The 20,554-nt window shown below is 46.9% G+C and overlaps 1 protein-coding gene across 1 annotated transcript; it reads left to right on the forward strand.

Annotated features, from left to right (window-relative positions):
- Positions 1-1,607: 1,607 nt before the first annotated feature.
- Positions 1,608-20,268, forward strand: tmem102 (transmembrane protein 102). Its single transcript, XM_031584777.2, has 3 exons — positions 1,608-1,941; positions 3,896-4,107; positions 16,918-20,268. The coding sequence occupies exons 2-3, from the start codon at positions 3,906-3,908 to the stop codon at positions 18,258-18,260; spliced, it is 1,545 nt and encodes a 514-aa protein (XP_031440637.1). The 5' UTR covers positions 1,608-1,941; positions 3,896-3,905; the 3' UTR covers positions 18,261-20,268.
- The last annotated feature ends 286 nt before the right edge of the window (positions 20,269-20,554 follow it).

The following is a 20,554-nucleotide window of genomic DNA, read 5'->3' on the forward strand; positions in this document are numbered from 1 at the left end:
TTCTGTTAAAAGTCTGCGTCCCCCCCCCCCCCCCCCCCCATGACTGCTTCACTCAGCGCTGTTGCCCATGTCGACTACACTAAAAGCTGTCACTTACTGCAAGAAACACTTTGGACGCTTACGACTGCAGAAGACTTTGAGTGGCAATCAGCTCAGCAGTTACATTTTATGTCAGTGCTTCAGGGTGCACATCACCGTGTCAGTTTCCCACTTAAAATTAGAGAGTAGCCTACATGTACTTTAGTTTAGCATGGTGATGAAGCAAAGGAACAAAGTCTCCTTCACACTCAGATTTGTAAAAGTTCACAAGGACATTTTTGTCTCTCCATGTTCCTCTTCCCCTCTCTCTTTGTAGAGACAGACCCTTCCATGGCCTTACGATGAGCAGTCTGTAGATCGAGCGATGACAGCCTATACATTATATCGGACGTTTGAATTCCTTTCCCACCCCCAAGTACATCAGGTTCAAGACAGGTCAAGTATGCAGCCAGGAGCATAGTTGATAGACACACCCCACTTGTTTTTATCACATTTAACATTTTAGTTTTAAAGTCCCACATAATCACACCAACCAATTTGGTGCATTTGTATTTGGGCTACGCTCATCATAATAGCAGAGGCAGCAACGCAATAGTTAATTTTCTTTTTGTCTGTCATTATGAAGAAATATCAGAACATATCAGATTGGAATGGCCCATTCAAATCAGTGGTACTTTCGGTGACATTCTGAGGAGCTGTGTAATAAATGCATGCGCTGTGTAGGCCACTGAAATAGTCGGATGTGGTCTATCCTCTATGCATTGCTCTGTCTACACTTTTCCCTTTGCTCCTTGTGATGTGCCTTGACTGACTCCGCTGTTGAATCTGCTGATGGTTGGAGCTGAGGAGGTTGGTTGAGGGGAGCTTCAGCTGTTGGCTCAGTGGGCCTCCGCTCACTCCTCTTCCCCTCCTCTCCTCTTGGCCTGTTCCCTCACCCGCTCTGCACCAATTATGTGCACTGTCAGCTTCTCTGATACAGCTTCAAAGGGGAGGTGTTTCAAGGTGACACCAGAGAGAGAGAGAGAGAGAGAGAGAAAGAGAGAGAGAGAGAGAGAGAGAGAGCGAGAGAGAGAGGAGGCTGGGGATGGGACTGGCAGTGGATTGAAAGTCTTTTGATCACTCCTCACCTCCTGAAGAAGAGGAGGAAAAATGCAGAGGTGGAGAAGAGGAAGAATTTAAAATGCTGTCAGAGGCCTCGTTCGAGAAAGGAGCCTGTGGTGACAGTTTGTCTCCTAAAAGACTGCAACGCTTTTCTTGGGTCCTCTCTCTCGCTCTGGAAACTGGGGGTGTCAATCGATTTATAGTCAGTGTGCGGGGGCGATTCTGTGCTTCTGCTCTAAATGGGCAAACAGCTACATTCTGTAATGAAAATAAGCCGTATTAGGGAATATCAGCAATGAAAGGGGGAATTCCATGTTATCCTCAACCTGGGCTTTGTTCCATGTGTAACTTAAAAAAAAAAAAAAAAAAAAAACTTTGGAATTAGAGAAAATGCAACAGATTTGTTCATTCATACAATTGTTATTTCTTCACTGGTAAATTCTCTGAATAGAAAACAATACCATTTGATTCAAGAACTGAACTATTTAATCTGGTTACAAGGGCTATATAGTCTAATGCAGAAACATTTGCAAATCCAATTAGAGTTAGACAATATTAGTCAGAGTCCCGGATTTTACATGGGACAACGCGTTGTAGTTTCAAGGCCAAGTGCTGCCTACATTGTATACTACCGTTCCCAAGATTCTCAGTACTGGCACAGTGTTTCCGGAGTTTGTGTTGTTAGGGGGAAGGTGAGCGCCTGGGACCTGTTGGAAATGACGGGACGAGAAATCGGATACCAGTGCGCAAATCGAGCCGAACACCCCCGAAGATAAGACACAACTTCAGACCAGCAGAAGGGTGTGTTCAACATAACATAATCTTGGCTCCTTGTAGGATTTTTAAAACCTCCGTTTGTGTCGTCGATACGGCTTGTTAGCACGCTAGCTCCCGTTGCATTTATTCCCACCTGTCTGGTTAGCAAAAGAGCTAGCTAATTTGAGCCGCTTGACCAGAAACGGGGAATGTGAATTTCACACGGACCCTGCGCGTGAGGTAGTGTCAAGAAAAGCAGGTGCTCTTCTCGAGAAGTGCAATACCGCTACTGTCATAAGCTATATCACAACACAATTAACGTTAGTTGCCCAAAGACAACTTGCTGTTCATGATGGAGTTGAACTTGCCATTTGACCAAATCGATAGCTGTCTTTGTTAGCTAATTAGCTTGCTGCTGCCACTTAATCCTGCAAGCTAGTTGACCTATATAGCTAGCAAACGAGGGCAGGGGTAATGTCCGAGTACCGTAACACTGATAACAGTACAAAGTTGCTAATACCCACAGTGGAATTTACACGACAGACTCAAGAGCTGTTCAACGGTGTCAAACCCACAGTTGATGTAGTACAACAGTTTGGAATGAACGTTAACTCTTTAAACTCAGATTGGTGCCTTACAGTTTCTTCTCCTGTCGTATTTGTCAAAGTTCTGTATTATCTGATTAAGGTTAGTAGCGCACGCCAACGTTAGTGTTATCAAATTCTACTGTGTTTGTTGCGGATAGACTTGGCTTTGTTAGTCTCTTTAAATATTCTATTTTCCACTTGGCCCACTTGCTCTGTAGTCAAGTGCAACACACATCCCCACAGGGGATATTAAACATTGGACTCGAGGTGCGTCAAATGAATGAGAAACTAGCAGATCCAGATTGCTTTTTTTACCCTAGTAATTATATATACGTGTATAACAAAATATTTGGTGTGTGTATTACCTATGCATGCTGTAGCCTTAATAACCGTAACAGCGTAGAATGGGCAATTTTAAAGTTTTGACATGCTAGTATTGAAATTGTTCATCATTATACCGTATAATATTTTTTTGGACAATTGATTTTGACAATAACAGTTTATCTATAACTCTAACGGCAGCATTGGCTTTATGTTGAACTGTAATCAATATATCACACAATACGTAGCCTACGTACAACATTTAGTACATGGTAGGATGTATACCTACAGTTTCCCCACACATGTTTAAAGAATACTGTGGTAGCCCATAAATGTTTTCCTTTTAATTTTGACAGCTTCCCTTTGTTTATTCATTTAAACTCTAGCTAATGCCTTGTTGTGTGCTGTTTCCATAAACTGCTGTGATAATGCACAATGTAGCCTTTGATTCATGATGTGGAACTACAGGGATGTAACAGTATTTGTAGAATGCGTGCTCTCTCTCTCTCTCTCTCTCTCTCTCTCTCTCTCTCTCTCTCTCTCTCTCTCTCCTTCGATCTTTGTTGTTCTCTATTCTTCCCTGTCTGTCTCCTCTCCTTCCTCTCCTTCTCTCTTGCCTCCTCCTGTTTCTTTATCTCCCCCCTCTGCCCCTCTCTTCCCCACGTCCCTCACCGTCTCTGCGTTGTCTCTTTTGGTCTTCCTGTCTAAGGCTTTTCTTTAAGCCTCGAGAAGACCCACTCGTGAGGGAAAAGACACTGATCTACAATGGTGCAGAGGCTAAAACGAGAAGAGCACCCCATTTGTGCAAAATCAAACATATTTAAATAGAAAATAGTGTACTATAGTGCTGTATAATAATACAATAAAAATCTGTCTTTCTGTCCCCCCCCCCTTCTCTGTAATAATAATAATAATTCATTTAATTTATAGCGCACTCTACATTCACCTGAATCTCAGAGTGCCACAGTACATAGTAAGAACATAGTTGAAAACAACCTATAATAAAATAAATGTAAAAGGTAAGAAACGCCTTTCTGAATAAAAAGGTTTTTAGGCCTGTCTCATGTGGTTCCCCTCTGTGCCCGGTCCAGGTTATGTTCAATGGAGACCCTGATGAGTGCTGTGGGCCCGCGGGGCGCGGGACCAGCCAAGCGGGCCTCGGAGGTGGACTTCCGGTCGGGCACGGCGCTGGAGCAGCTCTCCGCGCAGGTGTTGGAGCTGGTGCAGCTGGAGCAGTGCGAGTTCGGGGATCAGACGGCCCTGGAGGTCCACACCGCCAAAGATTTCATCTTTAACATGCTCGGTAAGTGTGTGTGTGTGTGTGTGTGTGTGTGTGTGTGTGTGTGTGTGTGTGTGTGTGTGTGTGTGTGTGTGTGTGTATGTGCGTGTGAGTGTGAGAGAGAGAGAGAGACTGTGTGTGTGTGTTAATGCACTCTGGCCAAAGACGTTGTTTTCAGTGACTGGTCAGTGCACTCACACACAGCCGGTATGATATGTGTAGACGGCAGACTTAAGTGTGTGTTTGTGATTATGTGTTTCCTGTACAAAGCTACTTCACAAAGCTGGAAATGCCAAATTAATTTGTACTGTCTGCTCACAGTGTTAGAGCCAAGTAAATAGCCTACAACGAAAAATGTTATTGAAAAATTTAACTGGAAAAAAGCATGGGGCGCACTCAGCTCTGTAATTAACATTTATGGATGCATAACAATCATTTTTTAGCGTTTGTTTACTTTTAGTGAAATCCTATTGATGGTAGACCAGTCCCAGTGTTATTAATAGAGGGACAAAGGTGTTTGAGGCATGTGTCTACTTATTTACATTGGCCTAGCTTTTTTTCCCCCTCCAAATGTGCATTGATAGAAGGTATTATTTGTTTGTCTTTCTGCTAAAAGAATATTTTTACCAAACAAGGATCCAGCAGTTTTGTATAAGTTGTTGGACAACAACAAAAAAAGTACTTGCGTCACCTATTTATTGTACTCAAACAGAAACTCAGAAATGAGAGTCCTGTAAAATGAAATGTGTTTTATACACACTGTAGCATATTTATCCAGTTCTCTATTACAGAGAAAAAGATCCCTACAGTTGCCAAAAGAAAAATTATTCTTAGATCAAGCAGCCTCTTTACATATCAGTCCAGGAATATCATTGTGCGATAATCTTGACAGACGAATATAAGAGTTGCGCTGCAGGTTTCTGGTGGACCTGTGCCAGTGTGTTTTGGAAGCGTGCTCAGTGTCCAATAGGTGGCACTCTTCTCTTTTTCCTCGTGCCGAGTGTTTTCCCCCTCACGTCCCTCTCTGCATCACGCATCAAAGCCTCTTTAGCAGGGGAGCGCCACTCACATCGCTCCACTTCTCACTCATCCGTCCCTCCGATCACACATAGTCTGCCCCCCCCACCTCACTCCTCCTCAGTCTCTTCTCTTAACCGTCTCTTCACAGCCCCCCCCCCCACCTACCCACCATCACTCCTCCTCAGTCTGCCCCCCCACCTCACTCCTCCTCAGTCTCTTCTCTTAACCGTCTCTCCACAGCCCCCCTGCCCCCCCCCCCCCCCCACTCACCCACCTCCCTCTCTCATCCCTCTCTCATATCCCACACTATTGCTCTCTTTTCCTCTTCATCCTCTCTCCAACCCCCAAACTCACCCCCCTCAACACCCACCCACCCACTTCGCAGTGCCCCGATGAGTGCCATGCTAGCGGGCAACTTGGCACAGGCTCGTTGTCTTCCTCATCTCTGTGACAGTGTCTCTGAACAGAAAGCCGTGTTTGGCTGTGCTACGTGCTATTGTTTGCCCAGAAATATGATCGCAGCCGTTCTCTGTAATCCTGTCAAATATTGGATTAGGTGACAGTCAACCTTACTTTATCTCTCTCTCTCTCTCGCCTGCTCTTTCTCTCTCACTCTCACTTTCTCTCTCTCTCTTTCTCTCTCTTTGTCTATCCCTCTCTCTGTCCGTCTCCCTCCTCCTCTCCATTTCTCTCTCTCTAGTTCTGCTGATTCTCTGCTTTCTGTTCTGCTGTCTTCTCTACACACATCCACTAGAATTTCTTGCTTTTAATGTCTTTTTGTTTTGTTAAAAAAAAAAATCACTTTTCTTCTTTCCAGTTTTCTTCCAGTAAGCTTAGCAACCCCGATCTCCCTATCCTTTCTGATATCTTGCTGAAGCTACAGTTACTCTTGGGGACTTAAGTTTCACATTTCTTAATAAAAAAAAAAAAAAAAAACATTTTAGTGCAGGAATAATACAATACAGGTTACATACTGCATTACAATCCCTCTCTTTTTTTTTCAACAAGATTCCACTCTTTCTCTCTCTCCTTTCCTCTCCCTCTCCCTCACTCTCTCTCTCTCTCTCTCTCTCTCCCCCCCCCTCGCTCTCCTCTCCCTCCATCTTCCCCCCTGTCTCTCCTCTCCCCCCTCTCCCTCTCCCTCTCCCTCACTCTCTCTCTCTCTCTCTCTCTCTCTCTCTCTCTCTCTCTCTCTCTATTCCACCCACACTGAACAGCTGATGTGTTCACAATACAACATTTCAAGTGCGCATTTTCACAGCCATACCTCTTCCAAGGCACGTGCCTACAACACACATACCTACATATTAGATGGTTCAGAATACACTCATTTACAATGCATCAACTAATATATGAGGTAATCAATGTTTGTTTAAAAAAAAAAGTGAGCGAAAGAGAGAGAAAAAAAGCAAATCCCCATTTCCAGTCAAATGCCCGCAACAGTGGGCAGTTCTGTAAGACTCTCAAAATATGACAAGAAAGGTTCCCATTTCGAGTGGAACTGCTCCCATTTTGGAACTCAAGCTGATGTGAACTTACTGGGGCAGCAAAATTGATCCAGTATTTCGAGGGTGGAGAGCACAGTAGGGTTGGATGTAAATTGACAGGGTTTCAGTGGCAGGGAGGAATATACTGAAAGCTGGGAGAGATGAGGAGTGGAGAGGTCTCAAGCAGACACCAGTTTGTATCTAGCCGGTAGAGCCAAAACGGTACCTTTTGGATATTTAATGCCCGAGAGTCGAAGGTAGCTAGTTAGATCCTGACTTCTCCTCACCAAGTGTCAAAGTGTCCTTGAGCAAGACCCTGAACCCCCAACCGCTCCTGATGTGCAGGTTGGCACCTTAGATAGTAGCCTCTGCTATTGGTGTATGAATGGGTAGATGTCACCTTAGATAGTAGCCTCTGCCATCGGTGTGTGAATGGGCAGATGTCTAAGGCATTAACAAGTAAACCGCTCTAGAGTGCTCTATGAGTACCGAATCGCTATATAAAGGCAGTCCATTTACCATGTACCTTTTTCTCACTGTCCAGATACAATGCAAGCGAGCTCTACAACCGTATCGCCGAGCTGAAACATTTACCAGAATGAATAAGGCGAGGAAGGCCCAGTCCACCTACTTCATGACCTCGTGACCTTTTGACCTAATGTACTTATTAACCCTTGGGACCTTGTCTGCCCTGATAAAGGACATTATAGATCGGTTGACTGAATAAAAAAAATGGTTTAAACAAGAAGAATGGCAAGCACTGGAACAGATAAAGACATTTTGGAAATATAGTTTATTTATATTTTATAGTTTATGTATAAATAATTTACTGATTTGTATTCTCCCAGCTGTAGTAAAGGGTAGACAGTCTACTCTACGTCATCTCTCAAAAATCAGCCTTTATTTGGCTAACCTGAGGCATGAAATACTGGGTCGTGCGTGATCATAGATATTTGAAACCATGTTGAGATCCATGAAAAGGCAAAGGTGGTAGTGCGGCGCTTAGTCGCCGTGGGGACAGTAGGGCATGGGTATCTCCGGTTGCTAGGCGCTCTCTCCGGGGCAACTCCATGATGTGGCTCAGTCAGTGGAGGCCGTGTGTTTAGTCAGTAATTATGTGACATAAATTGAATAAAGTTACTGACCATAATCAATTAATTAGAATTGGGCGTGACGTGCCCATAATGAGCTACCTCAGGCATGCAGCAAAGATAAACAGGTAGACACTGAGGAGAGAATTAGGCACACGCGCACGCACCTGCTCACTCTATGTTCAACCCGTAGCCCTCTTTGTTTACGTTTCTGACACAACTTTCTCCTGCACACACACTCAAACTCAAACACACACACACACACACACACACACACACACACACACACACACATACACCTTTTCTCTCTCTCGTGTTCTCTCTTTCTCTCTCACGCACACACACACACACACACATACACCTTTCCTCTCTCTCGTGTTCTCTCTTTCTCTCTCACGCACACACACACACACACACACACACACACACACACACACACACACTTTTTCTCTCTCTCTCTTTCTCTCTCACACTCACTCACTCACTCACTCACTCACTCACACTTTTCTCTCTTTCTCTCTCTCTCTCTCTCTCTTTCTCTCACTCACTCACTCGCTCACTCGCTCTCTCACACACACACTCTTTTGAAGATCGTTCTCTCACAGTCTACAGTCTCTGTCTCCATATGTCTTCTAAATCTATTTTATGTCTTCAGTGTTGTACATTTCCTCTCAGGCCACACACACACTCACTCAGGCCATCCTTAAAAGGATGCTGGGTTTGCCATAACACACACACACTCACTCACTCACTCAGGCCATCCTTAAAATGATGTTGGGTTTGCCATAACTCTACCGACTCTATCAAAAACGCTGTTCGATCTGCTGACTATAACTTTCTGTTGCGGCCGAGCAGGGCAGGAATTTCCCCAATGGCACATCAACCATGTCTTAAACTAGCAATGAGGACCTATTAAGAGGACTGTAAAATTAGAAGATTATAAAAGCTCCTAATAGGTCCTTTTTGCTACTTTGTTTTGGTGATTAAAAATGTATTTTAAATTAGTGATAGTAATTACCTAGTGATATTTTTTATATTTGGATGTTGGAAGATATTTGGATATTTTTAAGGATGGCCTTACTCCCTCTAGCTCATCCCACTCTCTCATAAAACCAGATGCTTCTGTAGACTGTGATGCTGAGGAGAGAATAAGGGGAAGTGATGCACAGAAGATGCTAAAGGGAGCTATTCATCAATCTCCCTTTCATGTGCTCGCAGTTTCTGATAAAACGTTAGTATTACCCAGAAGACAGTTATCTCTTTAAGTTTCTTTCTGGAAATTCCTCTCTGTCTTTAGGCGTCTCTATCTGTGTTCTAGGGATTAGCCTTGTAAGTAGAGTGTGAAAAAGGGGGGTCGGGGTTGGTTTAACATAATGGCGGTCGTGCACCAATTATCCTGGCATGCACTTTGACCCCCCCCCCCCCCCCCCCCATTTGATAAATCCATGTAATATTTCAGACGGTTGCCTTTAAACAACGAGACCTGGAAATCAGAGACATTTAACTTCATCTGGACAGCTGCAAAGACAAGTATTCACTGTAGTCCTTATTATGCAGACTCTGGAGTTCTGTAATGATGCTATGATTGCTAAGTAGTCATCTTCTTCTTTTTTAATTAGGCCTTGACAAAGAAGGGGGAAATAATGGGAAAACAAGTCAAAAAGATTATTTATTTATCATCAATTACATAACTCCTTAGAGATCATCTTCTAGACCTGCATGCAATATGCATTTGTTTTGTTGCCAAGGTCACGGCAGAAGGCAATGCCCTAATGAGTTTAAAAGCATCGAAACGGATGCTCTGTGTTACACAATGATGATGATGATGATGATATTGATGATGATGATGTCTAATGAGAATAATAACAACCACCATGTAGTCTTCACACTTGGCTTATCTGTAGGCCCTCACACACTGCCACACACACACCAGCGTCTTCAGCAGTGCGGCCGGCCGTAACTTCTCGTCTGCTGCGTGTTTCATTATTCTCTGAATCGACAAGGTTTGAATGGTTTGGCACCACCACCACAAGATTCAAAATGCACAGCATGGGTTTCTTTGAGAATCAATTTATTGTGTGTGTGTGTGTGTGTGTGTGTGTGTGCGCGTGCGTGCAATATACACGGAAATATTTCTTTTCTTTGGTCCTGTCCATTTTTCCTGCAGTCTGTCTGTCTTCTTCTCTTTCTTTCTTACCGATCTGTCCATGATGGAAAGCAGCTTTGCATTGTTCAGCCTTGGCATGAATGCGTGCAGCAGAAATCTTCGTTATATCCTGTGTGTTGCTGGAGGGATGGTCATATAGAGGGAAAGAAACAGAAAGGAGGAAAAACAAGGGAAGGAATACCTCATCACTTCTTCACTCTAAATCTCCCACCAGTCAGTCAACATTAGCTTTTCTTTTTTGTGTGTGTGTGTGTGTGTGTGTGTGTGTGTGTGTGTGTGCGGGTGCGTGTGTGTGTGTGTGTGCGGGTGCGTGTGTGCGTGCCTGCGTGCAAGTAAGCTTCGCCCATAGCCTCCTCTCCCTGTAGATCTAATTAATCGCAATGTTTCTTTTGTACCATGACGATTTTTATAGATTTCAAAAGAATTTTGCAGAAAAGAGAGAATATGACGAGAAGAGAGAGAGAGAGAGAGAGAGAGAGAAAAAAAGGAGAGGTTCTAAAGGGGAGTAGCATAGAACTGTGTTTCTCCTCTCAGTAGATCCTGCGGTGAAGGTCAAGAGGTACCATGGATTTTTTTAAGGCGATAAACAACAAGAAAACAAAACAGACCTGAGGAAACCAGACAATCAAAGCAAACTATTAACAACAAATAACATGTCCGCACTCCCCTAAGGAGTTTCACCAGCGTGCCCGCGCCCCAGCTCAAACATCACACAGAGGGGTCACACAGAGGGGTCACCCCCGAATCTTGAATAATCTCCAAAATAATCAGGACAGCTCCTGCTGCTAGCCCTCTTCTGTTGCGCAACTCAAGAGGTGTGTCTGGGAAATATAGCTGTTGTTTCCCCCCCCCCCCCCCCCCCCTCTCATCCCATGGGACTGCTGCAATAAGTGCTGTCCAGATGTGAAGTGTTCAGCAACCCGCCATCACATGAATCAGAATTTTATGTAAGCATGTTTACTCAACACTGGCTGTTTAGCATGTGCTAGTGCACAAGTGCAGGCGTGGGCCCATCTGCGATGCTAATTGGGTTAACACACTTAATGAAACGCTCTCACATGTGCTCTCTCCCACTCCACCTTGGTGCCTCGATGGCATATTAATTGGCTTTTGCCCGACGGACTTTTCGCTTGTGATGATTGAGCTGTTGTAACCTCCGTGTGCGCCGATGGGAAGCCGGAGCCGTGAGAGACCCCGGCGTTGCCGTATTTCACGGGCACATTTTGACAGCCATGTGGTGCGGGCTGTGGATGATGAACACATGGACCCGTTAGCTCTCGCCAACCGCTGCCTGCTCGACGTCGACAGCTGTCGGGGCCAAGAGGGTCGACTCCCACGTGGCCGGCCGCCACGCCCGCATCGCTCGCTATTCCGCGGCCGTCTTCACTCTTGTCCGAATGAAGAGCGTTTCTGAAGAAAGATCAACGGTCGCTCACATACTCGCTCAAGTGCACCATCTTTTTCCCCTGGCCAAGGCACCATCAGGTGTGGGAAGCAGTCCATCAAGTGGTGCCAGAAGCAAGGAGTTAATTTAACGGAGACAGGTAATTAGCAAACTGGCAACTGTGCAAACTCGGTCATGTGACCTAACTGCCTCAGGCCAAGAAAGCAGTCCAGTGTCTTATCTGCTCCCCCTTTCCTCAGTTAGTATGCATGCGTCTTCATGGAAAGACTTTTCCCTCCTGCCCTGCGTTCGTTGTCCATCCCCCTCAATTGCTGTCTCCGCTTACCTGATGTGATTATAAATTACTTTGCAATCATCGCATCTCAGAAGTCCAATCCAATTATACCGCTTATGTCGTCACTAAAGTAGTCGCCGTTGTTTACATAAGTTTTAATTAGGCAGATGGGAAGCCAACATTACAACACCTACGCATCTTCTGGACTTGTTACTTTAACTCACAGTTATGAAGTCTACCAAGAGGTATAATTACGAGTTCATGTTCCCACGCAACCTGCGTCCAACACGCAGACACACAAACCAGATTTTTGTTTTTGTTTGCTTGGTTTTATTGGTTGTAAAAAAAACCTTGAATTCTGGCTGTCTCAGGTTTTCTGAGTGCCCAGGCAACGCTCTGCCAAAGCCTTTATTAAAAACGAATGTCAGACAATTATCATATTACACATATCTCGCTGTCTGCAGCGATCATGTCGTAGACTTACTCTAATTAAGTGGCCGACATTAGTGCTCCCACACTCTCAAATGCTGGATTAAAACAGTTATGGTAATGAAATGGTTTGCAACAGGGATAGTCTAATGAAGTAACATATGAATTAAGGAAGAACCAGAATTAGACATGGTTTTCTCGCACACAGGGTTTGTAACATCTTGTTAAATTAAATCTCCCTGAATGTTTTGACAAATTGGACTGTTGGATTTGATTGCCACCCACGGCATTTTAGATATCTCTCTTCTCAAAGTATTTTTCTGGGAACTTAATTTGACCAGGTCCTCCCTAAACCAAATTAAATGGTGCGGTGTCTTTCAGAACAGGATATTTTCACTCAAATAAAAGCATGGAATGGTTGCCATCTGCTGGGCGTTACTCTTTGAGTCCGACCAGCTCGCTATAACCTAATCTGATGAAATTTACATTACACCTCACATGCTGCATATATATCTTGAGTGGAATAAGGAGCTGAGTAAAAAAGGACATTCTCTGTAGGAAGTGAAAACTCTAGTTGAATGATTTCCTGTCGGAACCCTGCCCATTCCACTTTGCATGAAGACTGATGCGGCTTTGATGGGATTCACATCGGCAGGGATCCTACCCGCCCCGTGAAAAAAAAGCTGCCCGTTCTGCAATTTTCCCCCGTCTAAATCAAACACAGCTCCTGACACGTCTCTGATCTCCAGCATTGACGCTCTGCATTGAGCTCGGAGATGAGTTTTGGCCGCAGGTGGCTTCTGCTTCAGATGGGGCGGGTAACCTTGAGGCCCGCAGTCGGATTACATCATTAGAAAGTACAATCCATTCTCCCGTGTTACTCGGAGAGAGCGCGTGCGGCTGGTGCTAACGAGAGTGCCTCTCCATTCACCTGGTGTGAACGGATAAACATGAAAATCTGATCTTCAGCAGCTGGTGTGTGTGTGTGTGTGTGTGTGTGTGTGTGTGTGTGTGTGTGTGTGTGTGTGTGTGTGTGTGTGTGTGTGTGTGTGTGTGTGTGTGTGTGTGTGTGTGTGTGTGTGTGTGTGTGTGTGTGTGTGTGTGTGTGTGTGTGTGTTCGATCAAGAAGTTGAGCTGTCGTGGTGGTGGTATGTACAGTTGCCAGGGGACCAAAGATTGTGTATTGTCGGGAGATGCCGTTTTAATGGACTGCACTTCAGAGTGATGCCCTCCTCTCTGTTCTGAAAGACCCACCATTTCCTCCCCAACCTTCTAGAACTTTCTCTGCCTTCCATTACTGCCTTTCAGCTCCATAACATGGCGGCAAAAGCAATGGGGGTGGGGGTCCTTTATTTTTAGTCATAAATCACAGCGTGACATTTTCAGCGGCACGTTAAAGTGTTATTTATTTATTTATCTCGTGAACTAATGCAGAGGTTTCAATAAGAGTCGTTCTCATGGCAACGGAGCACGGTGGCAATTTTTGGCGCATTCTGAAACAGTCCTCCTTGTCATTATGCAGAAATAATGGCACAGACACTGAGAAGGAAACAAGCCTCCTCGGCGGGAGAAGGATACTTCTCTCCCCCTCTACGTAGTTTGTCTTTAACGCCCCAGACTGGTTGATGGTTGGTTGGCTGATTGGACTTAAAAAATGACATCAAAATATAAAAGCGTTTTTGTCTGTGCAAGTAAGGGCACAGCCAGCTATTTGCAGCAGCAGCTTGACAAGTCGGGGTCGAGAGAAGGAAAATCATTTAAAGTTTCAACTAATGTTGTTTTCCTCTCTGTGGCGTCTCTCATGCGCTGTCTTGAAGTGGCGGGCCGGTTAATGGAGAGGCTGTTTTTCTCTCTCTCTTGTGAAGTCCTCGTGAGGAGATAAGTTGTTTTCTTCTCGCCTGGTGCCGTGCTCTCTCTATTTGATACATTTTTATCTCTCAACAGATAAAACTAAACAAATCAGAGCCCAGCTCCTCACATACCCACGTCTCTCTTTGTCTCCCGCAGTCTCTCTCTCTCTCTCTCTCTCTCTCTCTCTCGCACATACACACATCACACGCACATACACACATCACACGCACATCACACGCACATCACACGCACATCACACACACACACACACACACACACACACACACACACACACACACACACACACACACAAAGATGCCCTGTCCCCCTCGTCTTTGCCTTTTCGTCATCCTTTGGTATGTAATATTTCTGTCACAATTTCACCAGCAAAGTGTAAACTCATATCTTCAGTTGAAGCAATATCTTCAGCTCCCTGATAACTCATCTGACATGTTTAGACACACACACACACACGCGCGCGCACACACACACAGCCACACACACATGCATGCTCGACTGGGCCATGCCTATCTGTCTTTCTGTCTTCAATCCTCTAGTCTCCATTCCCCCCATATTTCTCTGTCATGGTTGCAAACACACATGCTGTATCCACCCACGCAAACAAACAAGCAAACAATCAAACACACACTCACACACTCTCACACACAATAGGAGGTTTCTGTCACTGAGTTACCTCGCTTGTAATTGGATGAAAGAAATCGTGTTATGAGATTTAAGACCCAGCACAAAGCTCACAAAGTCTACAGTCTGACACTTACTCTCTCCACACACACACACACACACACACACACACACACACACACACACACACTCTCACATGTGCACTGGGGGCTCGCTGTAGACCCCATGGGGCCGGGGGGAGGACTGAACGTAGCTTGAATGCTGAAGTCTGATTGCATTTTCATGCCTGGAGAATATGTGCAGTCTTCTCCAACAAGCCCCACGCTGTGCCTCAGCTCCTATTACTGTGCCAGTCAAGCCTTCTGCCCCTGCCAGCCCCCTGCCAGCCCCCTGCCAGCCCCCTGCCAGCCCCCTGCCAGCCCCCTGCACTGGTGACTGCGCCACAGTCATCCAAGAGCACGGCACACTGAATGGCGTTAAGCCTGGTGTGGAAATGGATACTAGTTCTGATTCAGCAACGTAAAGTTAAAACGCTTGCATCATGTTATGATGGCACGCCTGCTCGTTTTTTTTCTGTTATTCTCGTTTTCTTCTGTGTGTGTGTGTGCGTGTGCGTGTGCGTGTTTGTCTGTCTGTGTGTTTATCATGTTCATCTAAATGTTTATCTGTGTGGTGTTTTTGTCCGTTTACATATATATATATTTTTTGCTTTCTGTAGTAGCAGACTCTGACATCTCTGCCAAGATAGCATTGTAATATATGTTCCCTGCATTACATTTCTAATTGGTGATGTTTTAATTCTATGAGGCCTCTCAGTCCCCATATGCCGTTAACATATGCTGTTATATTAGCCCTTTGTGACCTCTTGGTTACACAACATATTCAGCCTTAGTAGTTACATTCCGTGGTGACATTTAATAATCACGGGATAAGATGTTAAGTTCCTCGTGCTGGTACTTAAAGCGTCTACACACACAAAAAGCCAAATCACTTTGCCTCACTTGTTCGTCTGTCTGTAAACCCAACTGAATGTGTGTGTGTGTGTCTGTCTGTAAACCCAAAGCAAACGCCACTAAACACTCTGGCTTGGAACTGGTTTAAGTAGGCCAGTGCTTTTAGCGGCCTCTCGCTCTCGCTCTGTCTCTGTCTCAATTTCACACATCACACACACATCACGCACATCACGCACTGACATCACACACGTGCACAGACATGCACGCACACACGCATCACACACACACACGCATCACGCACACACACACACACACACACATCTACACACACACACACACACACACACACACATCTCACACACACACACACATCTCACACACACATCACACACGCATCTAACACACACACACACACACACACACACATATGACACACGCATCTCACTCGCACACACATCACACACACACACATACACATCATTCGTCACCCTTTGCTGTGGAATATTTCTGTCACAATTTCACCTGCAGAGTGTAAATTCACAAACTTTTAGTGACCTCTTAGTGACCTCTTGGTGACCTCTTGGGTCTTGGAACTGTCTCAGTAGGCCGGTGGTGTTAGTGACCTCTTGGGTCTTTGAACTGGTCTCAGTAGGCCGGTGGTGTTAGTGACCTCTTGGGTCTTTGAACTGGTCTCAGTAGGCCGGTGGTGTTAGTGACCTCTTGGGTCTTTGAACTGGTCTCAGTAGGCCGGTGGTGTTAGTGACCTCTTGGGTCTTTGAACTGGTCTCAGTAGGCCGGTGGTGTTAGTGGCCTGTTGATCACAGATCACTCCTTTGTCCACAGGCCACAGATGTTTGAATTGTGGTTACATATTTAATGTGTGAGTGAATATTTAATATGATGAAAAAGGCTTGCTTCATCAATTCTCTGAAGGAGAAACCGCAATATCATTTGTCAATCAATACAGTAGCTGGGCTCCATTCGCGACACAGCGGGTCAGTACTCCTTGAAATAATAAATTATACGTATTTTAAACATCAGATTGTATTCAGATGTTTTATTTCTGTCATTTTTAATGGTGTGTGAGTGTGTGCAGCAAAGTGAAGTGGAGATGGATTAATTTTGTATCAAATAGGGACATTTGTTCTCACTGCTCTGATGAAGTGTGTCTTTGTGTGTTTGTGAAGTCAATGAAATAAAGTGAAGTGAAGTGGAGATGAACTGTCGTATTGAATGACATTTCCTTTTTAGAGGCATTTGTTAGGAATGCTCTAATGATGTGTGTGTTTGTGTCTCTGTGTGTGTGTGTCTGTGTGTGTGCGCGCGCGTGTGTGTGTGTGTGCGTGCGTGCGTGCGTGCGTGCGTGCGTGCGTGCGTGCGTGCGTGCGTGCGTGCGTGTGTCTGTGTGTGCGCGTGTGTGTGTCTGTGTCTGTGTGTGTGTGTGTCTGTGTGCGCGCGCGTGTGTGTGTGTGCGTGTGTGCGTGTGCGCTTGTGTGCGTGTGTGTCTTCCCCCAGGCCTAGTGCAGAAGGTGGACCAGCGCCTCCCGGTCTCCAACGAGTACCTCCTCCTGAGTGGCGGTGCCCGAGAGGGCGTCCTCGACATCAACCCTGAGGACCTGGGCAACTACGCCAAGGGCGTGGACTTCGACCTGGACTTCACGCTGCTGGTCCCCGCCATCAAGCTGCACGACCGCAACCAGCCCGTCACCCTGGACATGCGCCAGTCCGCCCCCTGCCACTCCTGGCTCAGCCTGCGGCTCTGCGACCCGGCCATGCTGGCACGCTGGCGCACCTGCTGCGAGGACGAAGGCTCGCCTGGCGAGGAATACGGGGAGATAGGGGGAGGGCGCGGGGCACTTCAATCGCTTCAGTCGTCGCCGCAGGGTTTGGACGGCTGCTATTTCTCGCCCGCGCTGGTCGCCGATTGGTTCTGGAACGTGGTGGGCGTGGCGGTGGAGGAGCTGAAGAGGAACCCGCAGCGGGGCATCCCCGTGCCGGACCGGGTCGAGCGGAACGGGCCCATCACCACGCTGGTTCTGACGGCGGGCACCAGTCGCGTTCTCTACGACCTGCTGCCGGTGGTGTCCTTCCGCGGCTGGCCGGCTGTGGCGCAGGGCTGGCTCACCACCAACCACTTCTGGGACGGCAAGATCACCGAGGAGGAGGCCATCAGCGGGTTCTACCTGCTGCCCTGCTGCTCCCCGCGAGGGGGGCGTCCCGACCGCGAGTGGCGCCTGGCCTTTTCGCGCAGCGAGGTGCAGCTCAAGAAGTGCGTGCCCTACCCCATGGCGCAGGCCTTCCAGGCGGCCAAGGCCGTGCTGACGCGCCTGCTCTCGCGGCCCCGCATGGGCCTGAGTCTGTACCACCTGCGGGCGCTGCTGTTCTGGGCGTGCGACCGGCTGCCCGCCGCGTACCTGGGCTGCCCCGACCGCGAGACGCCGGCGCGACTACTCCTGGGGCTCCTGGACGACCTGTCGCACTGCATCCTGGGAAAGAACTGCCCTAACTACTTCCTGCCGCAGTGCAACATGCTGGAGCACCTGACGGACAGCGCCGCCCTGCTGGCGGCCAGGAAGCTTGCGCATTTGCGCTCGGACCCTGGGGAGCACCTGCGGGCTGCCCTGGATCAGGCGCGGCAAGCTACCAGGCTGAAGAAGGAGGCGGCAGGTCTGGCCAACGGGCACGGCGCGTCTTCGATGCCGGGCTCACCGGGCGCCCACCTCTCCCCGCAGGACGACAAGCTGGCGCAGAGGCTGCAGCAGCTGGTCACAGAGAATCCGGGCAAGTCCATCTCCGTGTTCCTCAACCCCGACGATGTCACCCGGCCGCACTTCCGCATCGATGATAAGTTCTTCTGAGGTGCCACGGCTTGAGGGGCATCACTGGGGCATCTGTTTAGGAGGGCTTTGCATGGGGGCAATTGGGGCGGGCCCCCCTTGCTTTTTTTGAAGAGCTACTGAGCTAAAGATGCTAACACTAAAGCTAACCTTAAGATTTCAGGCAGGGAGCGCACACACACACTCCATGGTACTGATTCATGATGAACTGCTTGCAAAGAAGACACTGACTTGGAGAATCATAGCTTTTATATGCACTATATGTTTGCTGTTCAGAGCTGCTGTAAGGTACCTAGTGGGGGTGGGCTTGATTGCACCATTTGCATAGAGCCTGCCTGCCTGAATACAACTCTTGAGTTATTCCCTTATAAGGAATCAGGAGATGTCACTGATGAAAGAGCTGAAATGTACAAGGAGCAGGTGCAGGAGACTTAACTTTTTTAAGGGAAACCTTATTGTGTCTGTGTGTGTGAGCGAGAGAATGAGTGTGTGTGTTTCCAGTGTCCAGTGTTTCCTGCTGTTTTATGAAGACGGGTGTAAGCATGTCGCTCAGCAGGAGCATCTCTTTATATTTATTTCTTTTTATTTCTTTCCTCTTCTTTTTCTCCTCCTCCATACTGCTGAGCGGCGTCTCTTAAGTCTGTTTTTGCTCGGCTGTGAGTCTCCCGTCACCCTGAGCTCCGCGGCGAGCACGTGAAGGATGCTCTCCTCGGCGAGCACGTGAAGGAGACGCGTAGGTGGAGCTGATGTAAGGCAATGCAACTTGGCTCGGGGGAAAAAAAGGAGGGCAACTTCTTAAAAGCAGCCATAGTCTCCCTTTCTTCTTCTGTCTTTCTTTTTTTTTCTCCTCTTTCTCTTTCTCTCTTTTTCACTTTTATTCTTAGGCTGCCCTTGTTTCAACCCTGTCTATACAGCTCCCTCTTGAGCCTATCCCTCCCTTTCTCTCAGGTATCCATACATTTTTTACGAAGGTCAGGGTACGATCGTCCCGCCCCCGTCCTAACCCCCCCCAACCCCCGGATTGGGTCGAGGGTATTGTTCTGACTCGTCCAGCTGGTTCCCCCATGTGTCTTGATCCACTCCACAACACTAGACTGCCAGGCCAACTGTACTGCCTGCCTGTTTGTCCGTCTTCCTTCCTCCCTTCCTTCCTTCCTTCCCGCCTGCCCGCCTGCCCGACTGACTAAGTAAGAATCCGAGAGGCTACTGAACGTCATGCACCAAAGAGCCTTGGCCCCCCTCTTTGCCAGACCTGGTACCAGGCCCAGTATCAGGCCCGGTATCAGGCCTCCCTTAACTGCTGCTAGGGGCTGGGAAGCTGAGCTTAGCCGAGATCCAGCCATGGTCTGCTGGACCATCTGAACTGCTTTTAGAAGAGAGAATTTCCAAAGGATTTCAAACTCGGACTCCTCAACCATTTCAGGGCTCTGGGAATATCAGCGCCCAAGTGTGTGTGTGTGTGATGTGGACAGTGTCGTGTATGGTTTTTGCGATGTCTGATGTTTTGCTACTGCACGCCTGGTGACTGGGTGTTTTCTTTTTTACATTTTATTTCAAAAGTGTTTTTTTTTTTTTTGGTGTATATGCCATTTTAGCCCAGCATGGGGGGTGTACACCTCGAATCCCCCTCGGGGGAAGATGGAGATGGTGTGGCCATATTTCAAAGAGACGTTTTGATTGTACACAGGTCGTTTACAGACGTCTACAGACAATGCTGCAGGTTAGCTCCTCTGGCCTTGGAGGTCTGCTCACAACACACTCAATGTCAGGTGTTACAGCGTGTGTACTTCTCACATGCAACATCTGTGTGATGTGGCCAACGCAAGGGGTTGGTTTGCACTTCGGGCGAACCTCAACCGTCACAGCAAACAGCATTAGTAACCATCACAGTGTCTGTGTCTCAATGGTCCTGTAAAACATATTGCTGCATTTAGAGATTAGACGCCATGCCCATGAACCTCACAAAAAAATATGTATGGTCACATGAAGCTGTTGGGTATGGCCGAAAAAAAAAAAAAAAAGAAAACAAGCAGTTATTGTCGTGCACCAAACATGTTGTACGTGTTGAAGTGGCGTTCAAGGTACATTTCTGAAGACGGGTAAATCTACCGAAGGAGGGGTGTTGGGGGCGTCGGCCTGCTATAGAGGGAAGATCTTTCCATTTCCTCCTTAGACCAGTCTGGCTGAAAGTGTTTCTATGCTTTCTGCTCAATGGTGGGCTCTGTCATTTAACAGCAGTCTCAGCACAACAAAGACGTTTGGCAATGCAGCCCGGTTCTGCTGTTGTTGAGGAACCGTTTCCTGCTCAAACGTGT

This window comes from Clupea harengus, chromosome 18, assembly GCF_900700415.2.
Source record: "Clupea harengus chromosome 18, Ch_v2.0.2, whole genome shotgun sequence".
Lineage (NCBI taxonomy): Eukaryota > Metazoa > Chordata > Actinopteri > Clupeiformes > Clupeidae > Clupea > Clupea harengus.

Bases quoted from the DNA above. Each gene is read 5' to 3' on its own strand.
- tmem102 (XM_031584777.2), top strand. From the start codon at position 3,906: ATGGAGACCCTGATGAGTGCTGTGGGCCCGCGGGGCGCGGGACCAGCC. The intron at 4,108-16,917 runs GTAAGTGTGTGT...GTCTTCCCCCAG, and splicing joins TTTCATCTTTAACATGCTCG to GCCTAGTGCAGAAGGTGGAC.